We start from the raw sequence: 20856 nt of genomic DNA, 5'->3' as shown, positions 1-20856 counted from the left end.
ATGTTGTTTAGTCAGTGCCGACTGGCGACTACGCGGAGGAGAGCCTTCTCAGTTGCAGCTCCGACGCTATGGAACAATCTCCCTGTGGAGATCCGCACCCTCACCACCATCCAGGCCTTCCGCACGGCCCTCAAGATCTGGCTATCCCGTCAGGCCTGGGGATAAGATTTTACTCTCTCCCCGCCCGAATGCTGAGTGAATGTTGTGTTTTATGGTTAATTTTTTTTACTCACGTTTTTCTTTTATGTCTTGTCTTGCACTCCCTTCCCTCATTATTGTAAGCCGCCTGAGTCCCCTCAGGGAAAAGGGCGGCCTATAAATGTTCAATAAATACCTAAAATACCTAAGTTGTGGTGACCCTCAACCATAAAATTGGTGTCTCGGTTCCTAAGACCATCGAAAATACATATTTTACGATGGACTTAGGCGACCTCTGTGAAAGGGTCGTTCGATCCCCAAAAGGGTCCCAACCCACAGGTTGAGAACCACTGCTTTAATGAAATGGATGAAATATTTCTAGCCAATTTAATCATAAGGTTTACTGAGGTTGATCTATTGTAAATAATAAAATATATGGACCTTTCAGAAGAAAGAGGGAGGGAGGGAAGTAAGTAAGTAATCATTTCAGTGCTTAAGTGGATGCTACAACAAATAATACATGATAAATTAATTATACCTGTTGGAACATCCCGTGTCTCCATTTGTTTTCCAGCTTTATTACTCAAAATTCAGTTAATTCTCGAATTATTTTACACTTTCTATAGTATATGCGAAACATGTGAACCACCATTGGACCACATATTCTGTTTCAAAAAATTAGTTTGGGGGTGTGTGTGATTCTTTATGCATCTTCCGTATAAATCATCCCTCCAAAAATAATTCCTAGCACTTCTGTGGACTCCACTGAAGCGATTAGACCTTGTATCAATAAAGCAGTTTTAAATTTATTACTCTATACTGTTTTTTTTTTTAAAAAAAGATCCAGTCTATGACATTTTATAGAACGGCGGTTTTAGTCGTCAGCAGGTTTTTCAACATGATAATTGCTCTGTGGCATTAATGTAAAGAGAATGTTGAAACATTAGTTTATTGAAATGAAAATAATCTAGGTTCTTTTCTTGGGGGGTATTATAAATAGACTTGAAAACAGTAACAATCTTAGTCTGCTCCTTTCGAGGGTTCCTTTGAAATCCTTTAAAACAAATGATTCATCAAATAAGCAAGAGCAAAGGAAGAATATGCCAATTTGTAGAATGTGACTCCTCTTAATCAGAGAAAGGCTGCAGGATGTTGAGTTCCTGCCCTCCACCTGATTAAAGCCAAATGCACTGTGAAATGGCTGGGACTAAGAGGAAGCGCCAAACACTTCACAGTTGGGGGCAGAACAGCAAAAGAATAGAAAATGCCCAATTTACCTTTTGTTATTTTTCTGGCTTTCACAGATAAGCACATATTTCCTGTAGTATTTGGACCTTAAAGAAACTCTGTAGTATAAGATAGAATTTTAAGTGCCGGATCTTGGCATTAAAAGAAAAATAATAATAATCCCTGATATTGCAGCTGATTTCTGAATAGCCAAAAATCTTTTTCTTCTTCATTTCCGCCTGCGTTTCATTTTGGTTTCTTTTTCAGTGGCCACTGTAAATGCCACGTTGTTGGAAGGCATCATGCCTGTCTTTTTTTCAAGTCATAACTTTTATATAAAAGACAGATTTAAACTAATTTGCCACCTGGATCCTTTTTATATTCCCCTCCAGGGGTGGGTTTCAACCGGTTCGCGGCGGTCCCCGCGAACCGGTTGGTCGGCGAACCCGACCAACTTAACTTCCGGGAACGGCGAAGGGCCCGCCCGCGCTCCTTACCCAGTTTTGACGAGTTCTGCGCTTCCACGCATGCGCAGGCTGCATACAGCGCCTGCGTGATCCTCCAGGAGCAGCTGGAGCATCGCACAGACACTAGTACGCATGCGTGCACTGCACGAGGACACCGCCGGCCCCGTTCCAACCGAACCGGTTGGAACGGGGCGAGAAACCCACCCCTGTTCCCCTCTCACTTTAGAGTTATTTACAGTTTCTTCTGTTCAAACTTCCTTTCCAATGAAGATGTACTAATTGCTAGTCTTTTTCTTTCGTCCGTGTAAATTTTACGTAATTCTATTGACCTGAAGAATTTCTTCCACTTTTGTCATTTTTGGTCATTTTTTTTCTTCAGGGAGGAATGACCTGTTCATGTTTTTCTGCTTGCTTTTTCAAAGTGTATCTTAAAGTTGAGGGCTTAGCTTGGTGCATCTGTTTCGAACAATTAAAAGTGAAAATTCTATTTGGCATTTGTCTACAGATTGCAACATGTTTATGAGAGTACAATGTACGATATCCTGGCAATCTGATTTTGAAAAGGCAGCCAAAAATAATAGTGTCATTGTTCTTTCATTAACAGAAATCCTCTTAGTTACCTGAAAGTACTCACAATCTTTTTAAATCTTACTTATATTATAATATTTTAACAGATTTTTGTTTGTTATATAATACTTTATTCCATAAGAAACAACTAAATTAGCGAAGAAAGCTCTGTAGATTTTGTTTTATTTTTATTTAGAGAGACAGCATTTTTTAAAACGATTGTAAATAGCTGGCATTTTTACTCATATCATTAAATGCATCTACAATCAGAACAGTTGATAATCCTAATCTCTGTTATAATAGCTGATGGTTAATATTGCTTACTAAACTATGATGTGTTTCAGTCAAATAAAGATGTTAGATGAGAGACCCTGCCCTACAGAATTTTAAAATTAAAAATACAAGCTCAGCATAGTCAACCTTGAGTCTTGGTGATTTCATAAATGTGTCTTATGCACACATATATTTGCTGACCCCCTTACCTGAATTGCTGGCTATTTTATATCCTGTGACCTGAAATTTGATAATTGAAAGTTGGTAATTGAAAGATAACTGCAAACATTGAACCGTAATTGGAACAACAAAGCTTTCAGGAGTTATTTGTCATTGTGGTTATCAAAACAAATTATTGAAAGCCTGATAGTTTTTCTTTCTACTACATCTTATACCAAGAAAAATTAAGGCACTTTCTTCTTTTTGAGGATTGAGTAATCTTTTATGAAATGCCTCCCTTAACAGAGTGTTCATCCCTCCCACATTTCCAGGACCAGGTCTACTTTCCATCCATCTTAGTGATTCATTTGTAAATTGCTTACAACACCAACTAGTAGACCACTGAGTAAGCCACCCATACAATCTAAAGAATAGGTGTATGAGACAAAATCATATCTCCTTTAGTGGCCAAAAAAGTAGCTATCAGATTATCAGCTAAATTTGAGAAATACTCTGTTGCCATAATTAACCTGTGTTGGTTTTCTGTGTGATGGTTGAATGCCCAAAATGGGGGGGTAGGGGGTAATCATTAGGAGCCGAGGTGGCGCAGTGGTTAGGGTGCAGTACTGCAGGCCACTTCAGCTGACTGTTATCTGCAGTTCAGCGGTTCTAATCTCACCGGCTCAAGGTTGACTCAGCCTTCCATCCTTCCGAGGTGGGTGAAATGAGGACCCGGATTGTTGTTGGGGGCGATATGCTGACTCTGTAAACCGCTTAGAGACGGCTGAAAGCCCTATGAAGTGGTATATAAGTCTAACTGCTATTGCTTTTAAAAAAATTGTTTTCCCTAGGGCAGGTGAGACTCAAGTTCAATACAATCCTCAGCCATAGAAGTTTGATGAATGACTTTTAGCAAATCACTCCCTCTGGGTCTAACCTATTTCATAGGACTATTATGGGGAGAAATTGGAAGAAGAAATGTCTTACGCTTCTGGACAAAAGGCATGATTAAAAAATAATAATCTCATTTAGGCTGTTCTTAAATAATAACTCTTAAGTCCACATTACTGTGTTTTGCATTCTTTTAAATTGATGTTTAGTTTCTGTTCAAGTTCAGCATTCCTGCTCAGAATAGTTGTAGGAGATGCTGAGAATGAGATACGGATATTCATATTTGGGATTTACTTTCACAAAGGTTAATATATTGTATGGGTTTCCTCCCCCCCCCCCAAGAATTCTAGGTTTTAGGAAACCAGAGAATTTATTTCTACTTAGTTTTCCCCCTTAATCTAAAAAAGAAGTCTTATATATAAAGCTTGCTATTTAATATGTTCTGCACATATGTGCTTGCTATATAATATGTGCTGGAATAGCACTTTCACGCCATACAACGACAGATATATGGGGTAAAATGGCTATAAAGGATGTGCATTATGACACTTTCAGAGAGAGGAACCTCAAATATTTTTTAAAAAAATGAAGGAATTCAAACTGTAAATATGTTTCATTTTATTATATTTCATTTCATTTGTTTTGCTTATCCATCTGGTAGTCGGCTGCTAACCCAGCTACAATTCTGAAATAGTATTTATTAATTGGTAGTTCTTAAGTATGTTAGCTTTCCTTACTGTTTTATATCCCTTTCCCCTCCCTTTGTAAATAAAAATTTCATAACTACGTTGAAAAGAACGTGACCCGTCAAAAGCGCGGACGGCAAAAGCGCGATCGACAAAATCGCGCCTTTGACGTCATCACAGCACGACGAAAAAGATCGAAAAATTCAAATAAAAATTAATAAAAATTAAATTAAAGCAAGCCGATTCACATAAAGGTAAGGGTTAGGGTTAGGGTTAGGGTTAGGGTTAGGTTAAGGGTTAGGGTTAGCTTTAGAGCGTTAGCGTTAGTGTTAGGGTTAGATTAAGGGTTAGCGTTAGGTTTTTCGTTACTTTAACGGTTAGGTTTAGGGTTAGGTTTAGGGTTAGGTTAAGAGTTAGGTTTAGGGTTAGGTTTAGGGTTAGGTTTGGGGGGCTTAGGGTAAGGTTTTCGCTTTATTTTTACATTTTTCGAACTTTTTCGTCGCGCTGTGATGACGTCACAGCGCGCTTTTGTCGAGCGCGATTTTGTCCTACGCGCTTTTGTGGTGGAACCCATAAGAATGAGTTTTGGAGAGTTCAAAAGACTTAACTTTTGGTTGATCCTAATAAGGAAAAAAAGGGTTTTGATGGGAATGTGCGTTTTTATCTACTATACCTATTTAAAAGTATATATTTCAGTTGAATGCACTTAGAGCTGCACATAAAAATTAATTATAAATTGTTAAAATGGGGAAAAAATGGTCACATTTCTCTGTTCACATTTCGTTCACAGTCATTGATTCCCAAGATATCTATAAGGCAGAATCAATTGGCTATGCTTTTACAATTCCCCCTATGGAACTTTATTTTAGTGGTTCTGGAAGACACCCTGCCTTTTTTTTTAAAAAAAACAGTGTTTAAAGCATTTAGCACAGCTGGATTTCACTTTGTATGAAAACTTTTAGAACATTATAATGTCACTAATCATTGGCAGTGCTACATTTCAAATTTTATTTGTCCTAGCTGTTCTGCAGCATTGTAGAGATGGTGAGATAATGAAAACTCAAATAAATATGTTTTATAAATGTGCATATTTTGCAAAGTATGCATTTTACAAAAACCCCGACTTTTTCCTAATGTTAAAATTATTATTATGATTCTAAAATATTCTAATAAAATCCCCTTTATAATGCTGTCAATCAAATTAATTAATTGTGGCAATAAAATAAGGAATTTATTACTGTAAGCCTAATTAATTTAATATAATTTTCAGTGATCTTTATCTCTCAATAAAATACTTAGGATTATGTTGAGTTCAGGAATATGTTACAATAAAGATTTATAATCATTATACAGTTTATATTCTAGAAAAGAATGGATTTTTTTCATATTATTTCTTAAATGATTATTGTTAAACATTGAAATATAGATTCTGGTCGTTATTCAAAAATAAGACAAATGCCAGAAACATTTCAGGTCATTCACTGGAACTGTCGGAGAAGGTTCTTGCCAAAGTTCACGACTAGCATGTAATTCTCTCATATATAAAGCATATTTATAGCCTTAATGTGATCTGATATCAAAAGAGTACTCAGAAAAGTTTTGGGTTTTCTCAGGTGTGTATAGAGAGAGACATTCAGAGAGTGAGAGATGTTCGGATTATTAAACATGCTGATTCCGCTATCCATGAATGAGGATTAAGGTGAAGTAAAACAAGAATTCCATCTCCATCACCCTAGGACAGTGGTTCTTAACCTGGGTTCGATCGAACACCAGGGGTTCGGTGAGTCAGTCTCGCGGGTTCGGCGGAGGTCAAGACACACACCCGACTCATATGATCCGTGATGACACGCCCCACGTGGTGTTTCAGTGAATGCGCATATGAAACTGGTGGGGGTCAGTACCTCCAACAAGGTTAAGAACCACTGCCCTAGGATGTGCCTCACTGTAATGAGAGGGAAATAGGGAGCTTCGTGCTAAATTTATTTCCAATATCTTACTGCCTTGTCTGTTTAGTTTATACTTCAAACCTGTAGTTTGCAAGGTTTTATGGATGAAAAATACTTTTGTTCCTATTGCATCCAGCCAACATTTAAGTCTAGAAGAAAAGAGGTGAAATCAGTATTATCGCATCTCAGTTTCACAAGGTCCTCCCTTATAATAAACATAATTTTTTATGCTTTATGTTTCTATTTCTAGCCTAAAAATTTGAAACATTTTTTTAAAAGAGAAAGAGTGTTAATCACAGCTGTAGAAGAGCAGACAGAGCTGGGGGCAGAATAAAGAGAGAGTTTAGCCTAGAATCATTACATGTCCACAAACATTCTAAGTCCAGCCCCCTTTGAATTCCATTCACTTTTGTCTAACACCAATTTAGTATTTACCCTGATTTTTGTGTATAAGCTTCAGCCATAAATCTTCTGAACTGAAACTTATGTGTGATCCTGATTGTTCATGACTGACATTTACACTACACTATCAAATGCTTGAGTTTGGAGGTGAGGATGTCAATTTTTTGTGCCAATGTTAAAGAACATTCTAGAAAATAAATCTTACACTGTGCAGCATGAATTGGGATTTGGGATTGATGTACTTGGGGTGATGCCACTGTCTTAAGGCAAATAAGGTCTTTTTCTTATGGATCAAAATCAGGCTTACTGTTAGAGAACGCTTTTTGTCTAATTCAAACATAATAGCTATAAATTTAAAAGAGCAGAAACCTTAAGAAGATTGTATATTTATAATATCCTGTTTACATCTAGATTCCTTAAATACAATTATTGGTTTGCATATGAATATAAGAAAATCAGAAGAGGTACAATGTCCTTCTAATAATAATAATCACGATTTAAATGTAATTTTTTCCCAAGTTATAGCAGCAGTTACATATTGTTTTGGATCATAAAATTTGATTTCATACAGTTTTAATTTCTGTTGGTTATAGATCAGTCCATAACAAACTTATTATTATCCACAACAATCTGTATTTTACAATAAAATAGTGATAAGCCCCCACATATTCAAGTTTTTTTCTCCAGAAGGAGAATTGGGATCCATGAAAGAAAGAGTTTTATAAAGTTTTATAAAGACTTTTTGGAATGACAGAATTACCTGATATAAAATTCTCATGTTTAAGGTGACTATATATCATAAGATATACCTTCCAGTTGGCTGGGCTTTAAATTCTACTTTGTGGATAGCATTACTTTTCATTTTGCATTTTTGTCTTTTTGTATCTCCTCAGATATCATTTGATTTAGCAGAATATACAGCAGATGTTGATGGAATTGGCACTTTACGATTGCTAGATGCTATCAAGACATGTGGTCTCATAAACTCTGTAAAATTCTATCAAGCCTCAACAAGTGAACTCTTTGGAAAAGTGCAAGAAATACCTCAAAAGGAGACTACTCCATTTTATCCCAGATCTCCATATGGTAAGTGTTCTGACCCCCCCCCCTCGTCCCACACAAAAGCACACTCCGAGCCAAAGATAAGTTACGGCATTTAATTAACAGACAGACAGGTCCTTGGCAGCAAACCAGCACAGACAAGCTTGGGCAGCAATCCAGCACAGATAAGCCGTGGCAGCAATCCAGCCTGCCAAGGTCACAATAATGTTCTCCAACATTAGTTCCTGCGTTGACTTCTGCAAAAGGGGCGCGTGCACAAGCTTTCCTTTTATAGTCTGGAGAGGAGCCTAATGTCCACCAGCTGAGTGTAATTACCTCCTGTACTTGCGCAACTGTTCCTGACGCCTATTAGCTCTTCGGTGCCGGGCATCCAGGAATAACTCACTGCTGGCATCCGGATCACTCTCCCTTGTCTCCTCCCCACTGGTCCAAGGCTCAGGCGCCTGGTGGCCAACCAGCCTCTCTGTGCCCTGCTCGGAGTCGGAACCCTGTCCAGGGTCCTCCACATCCTCCAGAGCCGACTCATAGGGCCCGTCGCTGTTGGAGTCTGGTGGCAGCTCCAACGGCTCCTGTTGGGCCACAAGAGTAGGTGTATTAATCTTCTTGACAAATTCAAAAGAACTCTTATAGTGGGATGCAACATCACAGATTGTGAGATTACAATCCATATTAGACATTTACTTGTTGGTGCAGTAATTTAAACATTTAGCCAATTTGTTTTGGCACCCCTTTACAAAAAGTTTCGCCATCACTGCTACATGGTATTCAAGTGATGACGTTTTTGGATCATTTGAATGGATGTTATTTTTTTTTTATGGCTATCACGCAATCAGTGATGAATTAAAAGAGACTTTTAAGTATTACAGCATTAAAAGAAACTGAAATTTTAGACCAGCTGAGGTTAAATACCTCTTACCTTGTTTCAAGTAAAGACTATTCCATTGCTTCCCAAATGGCTTCCAAAACTGACAGTGTGGTTAAGAATTCTACCAGTTTCTTGTTTAATGCATAAATATAAGTTATATCTATGATAGAACATGATGAAAAAAGTCCCCTAACATTCTTTGGTGAATGTTTTGTTCCACATCAGTTAGTGCTAATAGTAATTGAAAACACGTCTGAGAGCAGTGTTCTAGTGAATTATTTAAAAACGATATGCATTGGCTTTTTCTTTTTGGTATGTTAGTGAATATACTATTTTTTTTTAAAAAAATATTTCAGTAAATAATTACAATAATTGTTTCAGGGGCAGCCAAACTCTATGCGTATTGGATTGTGGTAAATTTCAGGGAGGCCTATAATCTCTTTGCTGTGAATGGTATTCTTTTCAACCATGAAAGTCCTCGGAGAGGTAAGGAACAAGTCCAGAAATTTTCATTACTTCTGAAGAGAAACACATTTCTGTTTAACTAATTGTGTTGGTTTTTTTTGATAGATTCAAAATCTCTTTATAATCAGAGCTTTTTATATGTAGCCTTGAGGTTAATGTACTACATAACAGTTCAATGGCAATTAGTTCAGAATTTATGGGAGGTCTTTCATAGTTATCACAATAAAACAAAATCACCATCTGTAAAATTGTGTAACCTATACGCGCTATTAAAAGAACAGAATTTTGAGACTCTCATTTCAATTCTAAAAAATCCCTATGAAAAAAAATCATGTCTGTCATCATGAAATCACATCTGGCCTATCCTACAGAGATGCATTATCATGGTTGTATATTTTTAATGTCACAAAATGCTTGTGCTATTTTGCTCAGAGTTCATAGAAAAAATAACCAAGGTTTAGATTAACATTCATATTGAATAAAGAGGGGGCATAAATAAAAGTTTTCCAACTTCTTAGAAATGTCTTTGAGGATAAATGAGAAAAGAGATAAATGAGAGAAGCCGATATTTTGGGAGTGGGCATTTAAAATGGTTAAAATGAAATGAAATGAAATGTTGCTTTTCCATGCCAAATTCTTCCCACTTTCATAGAGTTATATCAAAATACCATCGTTCACTGCTGTTCATTTATTTTTGCTTTGAATGACAGATGGAAATCAGAAACACACTTTCAGGGTTTTTAAAATGTCCTCAGTTATCCCTGGAAAGCCAGACACAATCGTTTTAAAAGGAAAATAGGAATAATTCTACTTGTCAATGAATTATAACTTTCAAAGCAGTCTTTTTTGATACAGAAATTAGTACGACTGTAAGATATTAAAAAAGAAAGATCCATTAGAACTTTCATCACTGAATGAAATATTAGAATGAACACCCACCCATCCACACACACACACATGAGTATGTTTTGCTTTCAAATTAATTAAAATGTTGTAAAATACCTTAAATAAGTATCTTTGACAGTGCTTAGCGTGGTTTCTGATATTTTTAAAATTGAAAATAAGTTGGATTTCCTATGAAGTAATTTTAAGGTCAGATTGCCCCTTTAAAGAGTGGTATGGTTTGGGAAAAGGAAAAAGAAATCTGTATTCAATGCTGCTTTTGATCCATAAATCTTTGACATTCTGACTAATTCTGAGACTACTTCCAGTAAATACTGTAACCAGATATTATGTAAATGTGCAAGCACACATATGTTTGCACATATACATAAAGTCATATGCACTGTGGATAGCCACAAATAATTATATTTGTATGCGCATATATGTCATTTTTTCTTGTGAATATGAACTCCCTTTGAAAAAATCTATGTGTATCTGTTTTTTTAGAATATTAAAAGAATTTTAAAGAAAGCTTTTGTGGCAAGAGAGCTAAAATGAAAAATCTACTTTTTAAATTCTGGAAACAGGGCTGAAATAACTATATGACAGGCCAGTCTTACATTCTCAGCCCTAGACTCGGAAGGAAGTAAACAAATAAAATCTTCCAGTCCACATTGGACTGAAAAAATAGATGGTAATACATGACTTGATTGATTTGGGACAATTGCAATAGCATTTAGATTTATATACTCTCCATAGCACTTTACAGCACTCTCTGGCTTGTTTACAATGTCAGCCTTATTTGCTTATTGCCCCCAACAATCTGGGTCCTCATTTTACCGACCTCTGAAGGATGGAAGGCTAAGTCAACCTTGAGCCCCAACAGGATCAAACTCCAGACTGTGAGCAGAATTTGCCTGCAATTTCACTTACCCACTGTGCTATCAGGGTTCCTCAGTTGTTAATAATTGACAAATACTGTGAATCTCTTCTTAGTAGTACCTTCGTTCCCTGGACTTACAGAATGCTTCAACCCTCTTTGATTATTTAAGTTTCTGAATATCTGTTACAAGTTCATCTCTACATTACCAATGTTGGCCATTCTGTATGCACTAATTTATGTATGCAACAGAAAAATAAAGGAAATCATCAGAACATTGATCAATTCAGAGTTCTATAGGTCTAGCATACCTTTTCATTTTGAGTCCCTTTTTATATCACTTGAAGTTACTATACATCAGAGACAATGATAAGCATTTTGAACATCTTAAATACTTCTCCCCTTTATAATTTAATTTTACTGATAAAATTTAAGTATAAATAGTTATTAGATGCCATTTTTTTAAAATAAAATTGTTTTGTTTCTATTTATGTTAACTTTTTCTCCAAAGGGTTGAATCAAGTGGAAAATATCAGTTTTTCTGTATTCTAATATTACTTTAAATGTGATAGTTAATGTTTGGAAAATGTATATTTATATTCCGTGAATGAGAAATAACACATAATTGTGCTTTACTGGAGATACATAAATTAAAATTAAAATGTTGAAATCCACTGGGAATAAAATTTATTATCATGTAAATGGACTTTCCTTTTTCTCTCTTCCGTGTATCTGGCATCATTTCCAGCTCTGCCAGGAACATAAAACATTATCAGAACTTCGTAAAAATACTAAATGATCCCTCTGGTAATATTTAGGAGAATCCTCTATCACTGAAATTTTCCTAGACTATATAAAACAATCAGTTTGAATTTGTTTCTGTTTTTTAATGTAATAAATAGGCATGAACATTTTTTTCTATTTTTTTTAATGCTCCCTTGGAAAATCTTGAATGTTTTTCAATAAATTGCATTTCACTGCCTCTTTTTACTTTTTTTTTTTACCTTTAGAGCTAGCTCTCATATATTAAACATTTTAAAAGGCTCATAAAGTAGCTTTTCAAGTGTCCTAAAGTAGAAAAGGAAGGTAGTTTCCTGGAAAGCATTTAATCTTTTCCATTACTCTATGCAGAATTGATTGTTTAGTTTAGAAGTGTTGTTAAAGCTTCAAACAAACGTTTTCAGTTTTTTTCATGAGTGGGAAATATTTTTTAAATGTACTATAACATTTATTAGATATTTAATAAATGAAATCTATATTAAATAATATTGTTAATATTGTTTAAATTGTTAACATTATGTCATTTAAAGCAAGAAATATGAATGCTACCATCTGAGATTGTAGTTACAGGCTTTATGTATCTTACTAAGTATAACTATATTATTATAGTTTATTATTATTATTATAAAGCTCAGTGTAGAGAGCATAAAAATAACCAGGATCAGAGACTCACTTTGAAAAATGACATTACTTTTTAACGGGTGTTTTTAGGACTTGCATACCAAGGGGCTAAATATATTTACCAAGTGATACAATTGCACAAAACTTTTAATTAGGTATTCTTGCCTCTTATCCTACTTTGAGTATGTTATCTGAAGACCTAGCTCTCCTGAAAAGGCTCAGTACAGGGAGGGGTTAACGGAAGGGAAGAGGATAAGGGGCACAGTTACACTAGTGGTAGCAATGACTGCACTGTTGGCAGTCCAGAAAAACCACATTTGGGATAGGCTGTCATGGGAAAAAAATCTATTTTGTCAGTAGGAGTTGTAAATAACTTGGTGGCATATAAACAATCAGTCAATCAAATCTTAAAGCTCAAGAACTGGATCTATTCAACATCTGGTTCAGCCCTACAGCAATTTTACTAATGTGGCAAATGTATTACTAATGTTTTTTTTTTACATTAGTTATTTTAGGATAAAGTAAGTTCACTTATGCACATAACTATTTAGTTGCTTTGGAATCAGATATAGTAGTTGTGTAATTCATCCATAGTATTCTTTTTTAATATCTTACAGGCATTTAAATTTAGTATATTTCCCATGATGTGCTGCTTACTCTCTTATAATCCTTTCCTATCCAATCTCTCCACTCTGAAAGAGGGAGAAAAACAACATCAGGCACAGAAGAAATTGCCCCAAGAAATTGTTTGTTTAGGCAATCTCTCCACTCTGTGGGGAGGGGGGGGGAATGGGTCAGACACAAGACAGTGTATATTAACTGACTGTAATGATGAATACATAATTGAGGCAGAAACACGGTCATTTCAGGGGTGGGTTCCTGCCAGTTCTAAGCTCTTCTATAGAAGAGGTTCCACAAATCTACAGTGCCGTTTAGAACCGGTTCCAGCTCCCTCTCCCCGCCCGTCCACACATCATCTAGATGAAGAGCGAGAGGAGGAATTCTGGGGGTTGAAGTCCACAAGTCTTAAAGCTGTCAAGTTTGAACACCCCTGGGGTTTTTTTTCTCAAGGGTTAGGGGTGCAAGGGTCTTGTAACTTGACAGCTTTAAGACTTGCGTGCTTCAAATGCCAGAGTTTCTGAGCCAACATTTTGGTTGCTAAGCAAGAGCGTTGTTAAGTGAGTTTCACCACATTTCACAAGTTGGCCATGTCCACCCAGTCACATGGCTGTCAAGCCACTCCCACCTGGTCACATGGCCGGCAAGCCACTCCCACAAAGCAGGCCATACCTACAGAAGAGGTTCTGAAAAAATTTGAAACCCACCACTGAGTCATTTCCTATAAACAGAACCTAGTTTTCTGTACAAGTCTATTTTATACCAGCAAATCTGTATTGAAAATAACTAATTTTTCTAATCAAAGTTTTTTGCCTTTCCATGGCATCAGGAGGATATAACTCTACTTTGGGGATGATTCCGCTTCAAATGATTGCAAGAAGGTTGATTGCTGTGCCTTCTTTGACATATACACATTGATGCACTGACAAGATTCTTCAGTCATTTGACTGTTGCCTTACTTTATATTGGGTTTCTGGAAACGTAAGGCTTGAAATAATTTTTTGCCTCAATGAATTATTCTGAACACCGAAGCTTCCATCTAGGCCCCGCTTTCAAAGAAAGATATTTATTGAGGAAGCAGAACCAATGTGATTGATGTGCGTCATGTGATAAAGCACAAATACACTGAAGTGATTGAAACAAGGAGACCAGTCTGAAAAGATTGTCCTAAACGGTAATTTTAGGATTAGTTATAGGATATTTATCAGATAATATTTTTTTAATTTCCTTGTTTTATCTTTATTTTAGGAGCCAATTTCGTAACGCGGAAGATTAGTCGTTCCGTTGCTAAGATCCATCTGGGACAATTGGAATGCTTCAGCTTGGGAAATTTAGATGCCAAGAGAGACTGGGGCCATGCCAAGGACTATGTTGAGGTATGTGATTGCTAAAATGCCTACTTTAAAACAAGGCCTTTGTGGGGCTTCCTGCAATAACTTAAAAGTATGTCCTGAAGGGATCTGCTTCTAAATCTAGCTTTCCTCCCTGGCTGCCTGAAGAAGACATAGGTTGCTACTATATGCATAACCAGAACATATAAAGAAGGTCTTCAGGTTTGCATTCCTTACTAAATTCCTGTGGGAAGGAGTAAAAAATAAAAAATACTTCTTCTGCCTCAACAATATATTGTTTCGTTGTTTCCTTGAGATCAGAAGATGCAACGACATTTTTTGAGATCTTGTTTATTCTTCGGAATCTTCTTATAGTAATGAGAGAAACCTGGCTAAGGTTAACCTCAGAAAATTATTCCAACTCTCATTCCAATGTGGTTACAATATTGTTAATGTTTAATATTCCTTCATGTTAAAACCATTCAGGAAAATTGCTATTAACGTGGCCTATATAAACATTGTAGAGTTCATATTTTCTTTAAAAAGACCCCTGTGCTATATAGTTTCTTTTTGCTCATCTATTTTCATAAGATTATGAAAATGTTTGAACTTCAGTGTAAGGTGCATGAGCAGAAGATGAATAACATACATGGTCCACATATCTATAGCAATCTAATTGCAAAGGCTATCATTAAGGCAATTAGGAAAGCATAGTTTGTTACCATATAATTTGTATTTCCATATCTAGTCATGTCAACCAAAAGAATCTGGCAGTGGAAAGTATCTGTTAGAGATGTAAAACATATTTTAAAAATATAATTAATAATTAACATTAACAGTTATTAAAATCCAATTTGTATAGAAAGCTGCTCAGATCAGATCTTTTCAATCGTCCCCTGCTTGCTCTTCTAACTATTTTTACAAACATGACATTGTAGGATTCTATGGATATAAGTCAGGGGTGGGTTTCAACCGGTTCGCAGCGGTCCCTGCGAACTGGTTGGTCGGAGAACCCGGAAGTAAGTAACTTCCGGGAACGGCGAAGGGCGCACCCGCCCACCCACACTCCTTACCCGGTTTTGACGAGTTCTGTGCTTCCACGCATGCGCAGGACGCATACAGCGCCTGCGCGATCCTCCAGGAGCAGCTGGAGCATCGCACAGACGCTAGTACGCACGCGCGCGCCGCCGGCCCCGTTCCAACCGAACCGGTTGGAACGGGGCGAGAAACCCACCCCTGATATAAGTGATTAGATATTAGCCATAAAATAAGCTACCCATGATTTCTAAAAAAAAACAACAACCAATCCTGACACTCTGAATATTTAAATATTTGGACACAATGTTTGAAATAATCTTATTTATGTCCTTACTCAGGACAGAACTAGCATGCTTAATCTCAAGTTGATAGAAAACTATGGAACAATATTTCTGATAAAATATTACGTTCTAAGCTTTGGATATTGTACGTGGAACAGGCATAAGCCTTGCAAGTAGGTTAAACCCATTATTCTGCATTAATTTAAAATGGGATTTCTAAAATTAACTGAATTACTGGAAAATTGATAATTTAAAATGTATATTATCAGGTCTAACAAATTGTACAATAAACCATTGCACAGAAATATATTGAGGTGTAATAAGCTTCTCCAGCTCTCCCTAACAACATTCTTTGCAGCCTAAATTTTCTTACGGTACAACATTTATAGAAGTTCTTTCCAACATAAAATTTGTTTTGATAGAGTAATGCCACTGGAAATCTTAGATGGAAATAAAGATGCATTTCATTTAGCAGCTAGTTTCCAAATGTGCTGGCCACCAGATAATGTATATTCATCTGGTATTTCTGCAAGGATCACACACTGATAATGTAAGTCACGTTCCAGATTTTTCAGGTGTTTGGGGATTGTCATAAAATTATTCAGACATAATTCCTAACTGTGCCGGGTATCACCTTGAATGTCACTCCAGAGATTAATTTTTCTGCTTTTGTTAATTTCATGACATTCTGAATATGTGCAATGTAACTAATTGCAATCTATAAGAAGAAAAAATTGAAAATAGAAATAAATAAACCATTTCAGGATTTAATGGATGGAAAACAAACTTCCAAAATTTGATAGTGAATGTAATCACAGAGAGTGTGAAGTTACAGAACTGTGATATATTTGAGAAGAAATTTAGGAAAACTCAGCCAGGGCATTCATTATATTTATATTTTCTGCAAGCGACTTGATTTTCAGCAGATGTTCATTTTTTTTCCATTGCTGGGTGATATATATAATAAAGGAGGAAAAAAGAAGCCACCTCTCCCCTTCTAAACATAGAAGGAAAGGACTGATGGAGAGGAAATAAATCTGCCAATAAATCTGATGGTCTGAATAAAAGCAGTGTGTCTTTTTCACACTTCGTGGGGAAAAAATGATTCAGAGATAAATATACAAGTGAAGAGGAGGGAGTATGGATGGCTGAAAAGCAATTGTATGATACTATGAGTGGATGGATACTATGGATACTATGATGGGACACGGTGGCTCAGTGGCTAAGGCATTGAGCTTGTCGATCAGAAAGTTCAGCTGTTCAAATCCCTAGTGCCATGTAACGGAGTGAGCTCCCGTTACTTGTCCCAGCTTCTGCCAGCCTAGCAGTTCGAAAGCATGTAAGAATGCAAGTAGAAAAATAGGAACCACCTTTGCCAGCCACATGACCACGGAGACGTCTTCGGACAGCGCTGCCTCTTCAGCTTTGAAATGAAGATGAGCACTGCCCCCTAGAGTCGGAGGGACTAGCACATATGTGCGAGGGGAACCTTTACCTTATGAGTGGATGGATGAATAAGAGCATTGCTACGTGTGCAGAAGGGAATATGAGAAAGAAGGTTGAAGCAGTAACCCTCATCCCTAATATCACTGACAATTGTTTGGGTAGTGCATAAGCACCATGCTAAGATGTTCCTACTTTCTCTTTACTTTGACCCCCTCCACCACTATATAAGCTGTGGTTCACCGACAAATGCGCACTCAACAAAAGCGCGCCGACAAAACCGCTGGGAAAAAAACGTGAGTTCAAAATCGCGCCGACGAATGAGTGCAGAAGCACGCCGCCAACAGCGCGCCAACAGAAGCGCGCTCTAAACCTAATCCTAAACCTAGCCCTAAACTTAACCCTAACTCTAACCCTAAACCTAACCCTTACTTTAACTGTAATTGCGCTTCTGTCGGTGCTCTTTTGTCAACGCGCCTTTGTGGGCATGCTGTCGACATTGCGGTTTTATCACCGCAGTTTTGTCAGGTGCGCTGTTGTCTGGCGCGTATTTATCAGGTCACGATGAGCTGTAACTATTTTCCCAGAGAGAATGTAGCCTTGAATCCAGAAAGGTTGTCCATATTCTGCAGTAACCTAAACTGTGTAATGAGATTGATTGCAGTTAGGCAGGGTTGACGGGAGAAAAAACATTAGGTTCATGGTCTAGACGTGACAGTGTAGGCTGAGACAGAGATACGTCTGAAGCAGAGTTGTCCTACTCATCATCGGAGTCCATCTCATCATTTGACTTACATACTGTACATTAGGAACTGTTTCTCAAATATTAATATATGGGAAACAGCTACCAGTGTCACTTCTTTTCATTGGGGTGCTGACGCTTCTTACTCTTTCACTTTTGTTGTCAAATGAATAATAAAGTACAGTTTGCTTTAGTCTCCTGTTGTGGTCCAGCAGGAGCCGTTGGAGTTGCCACCAGACTCCGACAGCGAGGGGCCCTCTGAGTCGGCTCTGGAGGATGTGGAGGACCCTGGACAGGGTTCCGACTCCAAGCAGGGCGCAGAGAGGCTGGTTGGCCACCAGGAGGCGCCTGAGCCTTGGACCAGTGGGGAGGAGACAAGGGAGTGTGATCTGGACGTCAGCAGTGGGGAGGAGCCAAGGGAGTTGCGAATGCTGGCTGGGGAATTCTGGGAGTTGAGGTCCAGACATCTTCAAGTTGCCAAGGTTGAGAAACACTGCTCTAGAATCTGTGTGTTGAGAACTTCATGCTATGAGGGGAGGCAAAGTTGTGAGATTTATAAAGGGCAAGAATGTTATTTTAATGAAGTATTTATACAAACGTCCCTATTTATCCCCTTCACTGAATTGATTGAAAGCAGAGAAGGAATACTTTTTTTTTTCACATTGCCACATTACATGCTGGAATAAATGAAACAAGCAAGTAACCTTTGGCGCTATTTTTTTTTCATTCAAACGACCTTTTGTTGTGATGAGCTTTGATAATATTCCTTGACAAAGTTATGCAAAAATTCTTTTTATTTATTTATTTATTTATAAATAAGATTTTATTGGTAAAACGAAAATACAACATCCATAACTTGTAAAAAACAATACAACTACATTTCGAGATATTCCCATACTATCAAATCATTATAAACATCAAAGGTTAGGTATCTTATTCCTTCCCTCCCTCTTCTCTTCCCTCCTTTCTTCTTTTCCATACCCTTTTCTTCCCTCCTCCCCTTACTTCCTTCTCCCCTGCCTTCCCTCCTTTCTTTTCTCCTTTCCTCCTTTCCTTCCCCCTCCTTTCCCTCCCTCGATCCCCCCCTCCTTCTCACATACCTTCCCTCCTTCCCTTCCTCTTTCTATAGTTCTATAGTTGGATGTGTTAGTTGGCTAAAAGTAAAAAAAAAAAGTAGGCAATGTAGGTTATTTTGACATAAATAAAGTCTCTATTTGAAAGTGTTTAATTTAGGCAAGAAAGTGATTTTCATAATGATACACAAGAGCCCTTTCTAATCCAAATCATATGGCATTCATTTACAAAGCACGGCAATTGTGTCTACAAGTAGGTGTTACTAACAGCTTCCTTTTCTTCCCGAAAATTACACTCATCTGTTCTCATAGCTCCTGTAAGATGTTGCCTTTTTTTGAAAGGAACCTCCCAAATAGAAATAATGGGATTTGAAACAAAAATCAAGCAAACCTCTATATCCATTTTTTTGTATTTGTTAGTGTGAGAAGTGTTTAGTGTCAGAAAGCTATAAAGGCAAAAAAAAAAAATTAAAATGCTTTCCTTAGCAAAACCATCTGGTTTCGTTTCCTGTGCTTCAATAACTGTATGTGAATTATTATCAAGATTACTCCCCTAGTTTTCTAAGTGGTCTTGGAAACACTGGTGGTCTTAAAAAACAGTTGGAATGATTGAAGACTTGGGTTTTCTTTCAAGTATAAAATTTCCTAGTTGTGACTCCCAGTTGAGGAATTAAAAATTGCAATCATATTTTGGAAGGTAACCAATTACTTTTAAGATAAACCAAAATAATTTTTTAAATGTGTCATGTACAATGCAGTAGTGTTGTCCACCTAAAAGATGGGTTCTTCTAATGTTTAGATTAAAAGCTTGCTGGATTAATATTATATAGCATACAGTTGAAAGAGTTAAAATTTATAGCCATGAAGTAACCTGAAGATGTAAAACAATGGAAAAGCATAACCTCATTTTATCAATTTTGTCTTTTTTTTAAAAAAAAAAAAAAACCGATTGAGTCTAAATAAATTGTTTTCTGAAGAATGACCTTTAATATACAAGTACTTGTAATGGTATGACTGTTGTGTGTTTTTAAATTATGTATTGTTATGTTTCGTCTTTTTATTTTCTGTCTGTACCCCCCTTCCCTGATTTGAATTGTGAGCCGCCCTGAGTCCCCTTTGGGGAAAAGGGTGGCATATAAATGAAATCAAATCAAATCAAATCAAATACTTAGTGAACTGTTGTTATCCATTTTCAAATACTATCGATCTACATATGATAATAACCACACTTGCAAGAAAACATTTTAGAAGATCTCATGCATACAAAATATTTGTATCATCGCTTTTAACAATTCAGGAGACTTCAGGAATATGAACATTTGCAAAAAGATTGGAAAAAATAGTAGTGTTTAGACCCTTCAGTTCTAAAATTTTAATATTTTATACCGTTTTGTAGATACGGGGATCTTTTAGCATACTGACTAGGTTTCACAATCGTGCATGAAACAACTGTGATTCTTCTTCAATGTCAAACAACATTTCTCAAATCTACAGGGTATACTTAATATGCCACTTCTAGTTTCAGAAAAAAATACTTGAATTTTCAACTATAGGTGTTCTGGGATGTGGCTTGACCTAACAAATAATGTTAATGATCCAAAGATAGAACAGTTGAACTTTCCGACTGGTCACCATTGGCGGGCTTTCAACTTATCTCAGGAGACTGGCAGCTCTGGTTAGTGGGATAAATAAATGGAGAAAGTTTATTGCAGTCAAACAGTGCTACTGCATAGTTATTCTTACTTTTGGAACTGTGGTGGCACAGTGGTTGGAATGCAGTATTGCAGGCTAATTCTGCTTACTGCCAGGGGTTTGATTAAGGTTGACTTGGCCTTCCATCCTTCCAAGGTCGGTAAAATGAAGACCCAGATTGTTAGGGGCAATATACCGAGTCTGTAAACTGCTTGGAGAGGGCAATAAAGCACTATGGAGTTGTATATAAGTCTAAGTGCTATTGCTATTGCTAGCAGTGTTTCCCTCCATTTTAGAATGTAAATACATGGATATCACATATAGCGG

At 36.9% G+C, this 20856-nt stretch overlaps 1 protein-coding gene across 2 annotated transcripts in view; it reads left to right on the top strand.

Moving 5' to 3' along the window:
* The window catches only part of GMDS (GDP-mannose 4,6-dehydratase), a 241010-nt gene that overhangs the window by 50644 nt on the left and 169510 nt on the right, over nt 1–20856 (top strand). For both annotated transcript variants that reach the window (XM_087707536.1, XM_087707538.1), the window contains exons 5-7: nt 7650–7842; nt 9065–9169; nt 14178–14305. In XM_087707536.1, the coding sequence (XP_087563662.1) occupies nt 7650–7842; nt 9065–9169; nt 14178–14305 (426 nt within the window). The remainder of the gene's footprint in view (nt 1–7649; nt 7843–9064; nt 9170–14177; nt 14306–20856) is intronic.

The sequence above is a fragment of the Thamnophis sirtalis genome, unplaced genomic scaffold (genome assembly GCF_051295495.1).
Source record: "Thamnophis sirtalis isolate CommonGarterSnake01/CBP01778 unplaced genomic scaffold, rThaSir2_p1.2 scaffold_2, whole genome shotgun sequence".
Taxonomy (NCBI): domain Eukaryota; kingdom Metazoa; phylum Chordata; class Lepidosauria; order Squamata; family Natricidae; genus Thamnophis; species Thamnophis sirtalis.
Note: the sequence above shows the minus strand (reverse complement) of the source record. Positions and strands in the feature narration are given on the sequence as shown.